General features: G+C 35.9%; 1 protein-coding gene across 1 annotated transcript in view; it reads left to right on the top strand.

The window, feature by feature from the left end:
- Window positions 1–7,858, top strand: part of LOC108515500 (multidrug resistance-associated protein 1-like) — a 100,200-nt gene that overhangs the window by 87,033 nt on the left and 5,309 nt on the right. The window contains 4 exon segments of the mRNA XM_017852416.1: window positions 1,611–1,737; window positions 3,112–3,213; window positions 5,791–5,934; window positions 7,214–7,372. Of these exon segments, the coding sequence (XP_017707905.1) occupies window positions 1,611–1,737; window positions 3,112–3,213; window positions 5,791–5,934; window positions 7,214–7,372 (532 nt within the window).

The raw sequence follows: 7,858 nt of genomic DNA, 5'->3' as shown, positions 1-7,858 counted from the left end.
TATACACACACACACACACACACACACACACACACACACACACACACATATATATATATATATATATATAACTTTTTGTGAAAACAAGGTCTCCCTACATTCCCTAGGCTGGTCTCAGACTCCCGGGCTCTAGCAACCCTCCTATCTTGGCCTCCCAAAGTGTTGGCATTATAAGCGTGGGCACCACACTTGGCATCTCTCACAGTTCTGAAGTCTAAAATCAGTATATAGGCAGAGTTGATTCCTTCTGGAGGTTTTGAGGGAACATCTCTTTCATGTTTCTCTCCTAGCTTCTGCTGGCTGTCAACAGTCCTGATATTTTCGTTGGCTTTTAAACACATCACTTCAATCTCTGCCACTGGCAGACATGGTGTTTTCCCTGTGTCTATGTCTTCCTTTTTGTCTCTTATAAGGATACTTAACATTGGATTTAGGGTGCACCATACATCCAGGGTGATGTCATCTTGAGATCCTTAACTATTACATGTGCAAAGATGCTATTTCTGAATAAGGTCACATTCACAGATACTGGGGCTTAGGACTTGTATCTGACTTTTGGGGGGTCACTCTTTAAATCATGACACAAGGGTCTTGTGGTTTTTAAACTATTAAAGCAATTTCTGCTACATCTTTCCGACTGCTTCTTTCTGTCTTCTGATTAGAGATACTATGTGGCAAGCTCTCGGCAAATCCGGAGGTTAAAAGGAGCGTCCCGCTCTCCTGTCATTTCCCACTTCAGTGAGACTTTATCAGGAGTGTCCACCATCAGAGCATTTGGACATCAACAGAGGTTTATCCAGCAATACAAAGAGGTGGTGAATGAAAACTTGGTCTGTTTCTACAATAATGTAATTTCTAACCGGTAAGTCCCATCAATACTTAGCCTAAGATCAATCTCTTCTTAGACATCTTGCTCACTGACTTCTAAACAGAGGGTTTTGTAATGGCATTTCATTCAAGTTTTAGAAGTATGTATTCATAAGACAAATATTTTCCAGTATTTAATGTACATTTAAATTGAATTGTATCTATTTATATTCACATGAATGGTACATACAATTTAATATGAAAAAGGTGCTATTAGAATTACTCATGACATAATTCTGCATGGTGTTTTATATTTTTAGAATATATTTTATTTGTATACACTGTTACAAAACAGTGTACACAAATTTTATAAAAAATTTTTGAATTTGAAATTATAATCTCACGTAAAGGAGAAAAATGAAATATTAAATAGTGGTTGAGCACATTTCAATTTTTAGAAACTAATTTTATCAAATTAAAAAGTATATACAATGGAAGAGGAATTGATTTTCCAATAGGATTTTAAAATGCAATACATCATTTTAGCTGGTGTTATTTTGCTTTTAAATTCTGATCAAGTTTTAAAGCAAAGTTCTGCAAAAGTAAAATGCATTTTCATGCAGATGAATTATTTAAGTTATCATGGATGATCCTATGTTTGATTGAATTCCAAGTAAGTGGGGGAGAAAAAAGAAAGCAGCTCTTTCTGTTTACATCTCGATTTCCCAGGGGAGACAGTTAGTACTAAATGCACCGAAATTTTTCCATCTCAGTTACTCAGGAATATATTCCATTTATCACAGGTGGCTGTCTGTTAGACTTGAATTTCTTGGCAACTTAATGGTGCTTTTTGCTGCACTGCTTGCTGTGCTGGCTGGCAATTCTATAGATTCAGCAACAGTTGGTTTGTCTATATCCTATGCCCTAAATGTAAGTAAAAATGACTTTTGTGGTATATGGTATGTTTATAATCCAATTAATTAAACATTCTTCTTCTTTGCTTGTCTGAATTATATATTATATTAACTAAGTAATGAGAGACAAATCTGGATTGCCCTGGAGGCTCATTTCCTTCTCTATCTTGCTAGTCGCAGGAAGCTAGCTCAGCAATTCTAAGTTAACTTATAGGAAGAACAGGCTGATACTCAAGGCTGAGTGCTAAAGGACCAGGAAATCCTGATGTTCCATAGTTACTCAGAAGTTTCCTGCTCTCCTGTCCTGGTGGATTTATAGAGTATTACAAGGGTAAGGTCCCTTTCCAATACAGCTGGTTTATCTCATTTGCTCAGCTTAAGCAAGAAGATAATGCAAGCTCTAGGGAGAATATATGAGCTGTTTCTCTTCGGCTTGTAAGTTTTTCCCTAATAAACCCTATTTGATATTACACAGCAATGCACTAGTGGTAGGATGCACGCTCCCTTTGTAAAATAACAAATGCCCTGAACTGCTTCCACATTATGAAGAAGGTAAGTCTAGGTGATTGTGTTATATACTCTTGGTCCCATATCCAAAAACCTTGAGCCAGTTGCATTTCAGAATTCAGAATTTAGGCTGTTAGAAAGGAAATATGTACATAGCCATATCCAGGGCCTGGTTCAGAAGCCCATAATCAAACACTACTGCATATACCCACTAACTGGATTAAGCAAATGCTTTGAAGAGCCCCACATCAGTTCAGGCCAGGTGAGGTATCAAATGGGTTGGCGCCAAACTCAAGAAAAAAACTGGATTGTACAAGTTTTTTGACTTTTAGAATTCTGTTCAAAGTTATACCCTTAGAGAACCTACATTTGGGAATAGAGTGAGAAGAAAATATAGATTTTTTTTTTTTTCTTTTTAAGGGGAGCAGGAATAGTTAGAAATCTAGGAGAATCTTCCTTCTGATGGAAGGTAGTGAAGAATGCCAAAGTGTTTGCACACTGGTTTTTTTTTGTGATTTAGTATGCACATTTTTTTTTGAGGCATATCCCATCAATCTTACATCATTCCTATCATTCCTTATACCCACTATGCACTTCTTGCATATATGCTGAATTATGGTCTATCTTATCCCAAGTAATTCCATTATTTATGATATTAATGAGTTTAATATCCTTAAACACAAATATGCATATGAAGAAATATGCTTATTTCTAGAGCTGCTAAATAATCAAAAGAAATAAAGTATATGAGATAATAGGTGACAAGTTCTTGGCAGATTCAAGAAATTAAAAACAAAACTTTAGAAAAAATAAAGTATTATTTATGTTCCAAAAAGCTAAAGAACATGCATTAAGCTCTTGTTTGCTCCACCATATCCCCTAGATAACTCATTCTCTGAATTTTTGGGTAAAGAAAGCATGTGAAATTGAAACCAATGCAGTTGCTGTTGAAAGAGTTTGCGAATATGAAAATATGGATAAAGAGGTAAGCACACCTCCTGTAATCCCAGCACTTTGGGACTCGTAGGAGGATCACTTAAGTTCAAGAGTTCAAGACTAGCCTTGTCAACATAGTGAGATTCTGTTTCTCAAAAAAAAAAAAAAAAAAAAAAAAAAAAAAAAAAAAAGTAAGCTAGGTATGGTGGCTTATGCCTTTAGTTCAAGCTACCTGGGAGGGTGAGGTGGGAGAATCCCTTCTGCTTGGGAGTTCAAGGTTGCAGTGAGCTGTGATCACACTCTAGCCCGAGTGACAGAGCAAGATCCTGTCTAATAAAAAAAAAAAAAGTATGAGAAAAAAAAGAGGTAAGCACTCCTAAATAATCAATAAATGGATTGGATGCAGGAGTAAGACATTGTAATGTACTATAAATTGACATTAAAAACAAATGTTAAGCAAACCTGCATTTCCAAATTCATGTCATATTCAGTGTTTCAATGAAATTAAAACCAAAAGTGTTATAAAGTGGCCTATTATTCTATATATCACTAAAATAGAAATAAAAATACTTCTAATTAAATTAGGTTACACCCTGAATTATAAGATATATCCCTACTTCAATGAGTTATACAAATGCAAGATCATATCCTGTTTCTAAAAGGCACAGTGATTTGTCCTCTACTGATGTGTGGTGTAAAATATACAACTTACAATTATAACTTTGTGGAGATTTTACAGTGAGAAAAGTGTCTTAATATAGTCAACTCATAATTTTTTAGATTCTGCACAATTTCTAAATGAATTACATTTTATTACTTGTACCTTCTGTTTTGTTTACCCATCATTAGTATCTCCGTGAATGGGAAGGGAGAGGAGAATAAATCAGTCTATTTTGTTCCCTCTAATTAACTGTAATTTGGGAGGGTGAAGAGTTATTTCGACTATTGACAGAGTATAATATTTGAGTTTCTAAAATATTTTACTCATCTTGATTGCTTCTCCTTCCAACTTCTATTAATTAACAGGGCAGATGACAAAGATGACTTGGATTTCTGTTCCTTCTTCAATCCACCTAGGAAGCTATCTTTCTTTTTTATCTTGTAACTCCTCCTCTTTCACTCATGAATCTGAGGAACAGGTACCTCCTCCAAAGAAAAATCTAACATTTCCCATTGCATTTTTGGTTATATCTTTTCCTGTTTTCTCTCAGATCTTACTCTATTAACCACCTCTTCTAATTCCCACTCCCCTGCAGTTCCTCTCAGCCTGTAACTATGCCAAAATATTTTCTGCATTCTCCAACTCCTACTTGAACTTTGAATTTTCTCTGGATTTTCCCAAGGTCTTGTCTTTCCTTCTAAAAGAAATTTCATGAAAATTAGTCTACCTTCACAATCTTCAGTTACCAATATTCAACTTGTTTAGTCTGTCATCTCATGGCTAATATCAAATATTATTTTCTATATTTTCTAAATTTTGCTCATGAAATATATTTCTTTCACATTAGAAAAGATGACAAAATATGTGTGTACACACATTTAAACAAACAAAAACCTTTATGTAATTCGATGCAAGTTGTGACAAATACTGCTACAAAAACTCTTGACATGGAAGGATGAGTGTGTTCAAATAACCTTATTCAGCCCTCTACACCTGTTTCTCTGCTTTCCGTTACAGAAAAGTTCTTTTGCAAAGTTGCCTGTACTTGTTTTACTATTTCCTTTTCTCTGATTCATTTTTGGACCCTCTCCAAACAGGCTTTTGATCCCACTGTTCCACTGAATCTTCCCTCATGAAGATCACAACTGGTTCTTTGTCAGTCCTCACCTACCTGACCTATCATTTGATGTTAGCCATCACTCCCTCTCCCACGAAACACTTTACCTCACTGCCCAGGCATCACGCAGTCTTGTGTGTTCTTTTACCTTGTGCTTCCTTCAGTATTCCACACAGGCCCCTGTCTTAGGTCTTGGGCACAACTAATTAGTTCCAAATAGTTATTAAACCCTTTGCCTAGAATGTTCTTTCATTGGTATCCACCTAGCCTTTTCTCTGACCATAGTCAACAAAGCCTTTCCTAAATACCCTGCTTTAAACGACACCTCCTCCTTCTCCCAACCCTGGCTATTTCTTGTCTTATAAAGCTTTATTATCATCCAACATGCTGTATATGTTATATGGTTCTTTTTGTCTCTTCCCACTACACCCCATAAGGGAAATAATTTTATCTGTTTTCTCACTGCGGAACCTCCAGCAACTAAAATAGTGAATGACCCAGCAAACCTTCGAGGAATGAATGAATGACAAGCTGTCCTTGTCTCAGCTAAAATTTCAGGTTATATTCAGGCCCTTAAAAGGATTTTAGAAAATTTTTTTCTTAATACCTTGATAGAAGATGAGACGTCTTGTTACCTCAAAATATTTATTTCTAATATTTTCTTATAACTAGATAAGTTTCATGTTGGTAACATTTAAAACTGTTTTCAGAAAATCATAATATCCATAAATATCTTTCATCATTTATATTCATTTTTGTTACATGCATAAGAACTATTTTGGAGGGAGGGATTTTTTAATTATAATTGTTGTTTAAAGTATTTATTTTTTGTTTGTTTTTGTTTTAAGGCACCTTGGATAATGTCTAGAAGACCCCCATTACAATGGCCTAATAAAGGTGTAGTAGAATTTATTAATTATCAGGCTCGATACCGAGATGATCTTGGTTTAGCATTGCAAGATATCACTTTCCAGACTCATGGGGAAGAGAAGGTATCATATATATTTCATATGTTTTAGTTTCCCTTTTATCTGAATGCATTCATTGTTGAGTATAATATGATATTGAATATAAGGTGGTCTTTTGTTACGCAAAAGTAATAAAGACATGTGGTTGGTGTGTACTGAATATATTTTCCCTCTATAAAAATTACATTCCTTAATTAAATTGCTCATATACTACTGTGAAACATAATTTTGGTGTACTTAGTTTTACTTCCTCTATAAAATGAATTGCAACAATAAGTAAATCGTTACCCCAACACAATAAATCCATATATTTAACTATTTGTATACTTAAAGACATCGTGTTTTCCAAAACCATTAGAGAGATGGGAAAATGTTTGAAACGCACTTTAGTCAGAACAAGCAACTTACAAAACTATTGATAGTATATGATATTAGTTTTATTTTTTAAAAAAGCAACCAGATACATTAGCAAAATATTTTGGAGCAGACATATTTTGGAACAGAAGCAATCATCCTGAAATTTTCATTACCCCAATGACTTCAACAGATTTCTGTTTTTTCTGATTTATTTTGTTAGACTTAAGATTTTATATTAGGGCAAACGAACCACTTTAATATTCTATCTGCCGAACGTTCCTATTAATACCAAGATGCAAATCAGCAACCAGAAGATATTGCTCTTTAGTTCTCGTGGTCATAGGGAAATGTTTAATCACTGAGATGTTTATGACAAGATGATTATTTTGGCCAGGAGTCAAAATCCTTAAACACTGTTTTTGGCTGCCTATAATAGTTTTAATGCAGAGTTGCTTTGGTACGCCATGGAAATTTACAGACATTCCTTTGAATTTTCTAGTCTATCTGGCAAAAGATTCCAGTGCCCTATTTGTTTCTTTGCTTGTTTGTTTCAATGAAGGGAAGATAGAGAAAATCTATTTTCTGAAAATCTCAATAAAACCACTCATTATCATTGCTTCTTTTGCCCTAAACTTTAATGGGTAGTTTAGGGGTGGTTCAGGAATGACCTGGTTTTCCTGGGTCTGCTGGGGATCTTTGGTGAGAAAGTAACTAATTTATTCAAAACTAAAGGAAAAACACGGATTAGTCAGAGCCTTTCCAGCAAGTAAAGAGTATTTGGATAAAGACTGGTCCTTACAGGTCACCTGACATCTTCCATCCCCATCAAGGTTAGTCTTGTTGACAAAAATTGGATCCCACTGACCTGATACCTGAATACATTTGTTGCCAGTGCAAAGGCCTTGTTTCCTTACAAAAAGTAGAGTTTATGATTATTTCATTACAGATTGGAATTGTGGGAAGGACTGGAGCAGGCAAATCCACACTATCAAATTGCTTATTTAGAATTGTGGAGAGAGCAGGAGGCAAAATTATTATTGACGGAATTGATATATCAACTATTGGACTTCATGACCTTCGTGGCAAACTTAACATTATTCCACAGGTAAAGCCTATGTTGCCAGTAATCTAACATTATTCCACAGGTAAAGCCTGTATTGCCAGTAATCTTTCTTAACCCACTCCAAGAAAATCTGTTTTCTTTCTTTTTTTTTTTTTGAGGGAGAGTCTCCCTCTGCCGCCCGGGGGGGGGGGCAGTGGGCGGATCTCCGCTCACTGCAAGCTCCGCCTCCCGGGTTTACGCCATTCTCCTGCCTCAGCCTCCCGAGTAGCTGGGACTACAGGCGCCCGCCACTTCGCCCGGCTAGTTTTTTTGTATTTTAGTAGAGACGGGGTTTCACCGTGTTAGCCAGGATGGTCTCGATCTCCTGACCTCGTGATCCGCCCGTCTCGGCCTCCCAAAGTGCTGGGATTACAGGCTTGAGCCACCGCGCCCGGCCTTCTTTCTTTTTAAAAATCTGCTCCTTCCAAATCTATAAATTCATTGTCTGAAGCCATATCATTTTAAATGGAATATATGAAAACTGCTACA

Source organism: Rhinopithecus bieti, unplaced genomic scaffold (genome assembly GCF_001698545.2).
Source record: "Rhinopithecus bieti isolate Rb0 unplaced genomic scaffold, ASM169854v2 scaffold_34373, whole genome shotgun sequence".
Taxonomy (NCBI): domain Eukaryota; kingdom Metazoa; phylum Chordata; class Mammalia; order Primates; family Cercopithecidae; genus Rhinopithecus; species Rhinopithecus bieti.
Note: the sequence above shows the minus strand (reverse complement) of the source record. Positions and strands in the feature narration are given on the sequence as shown.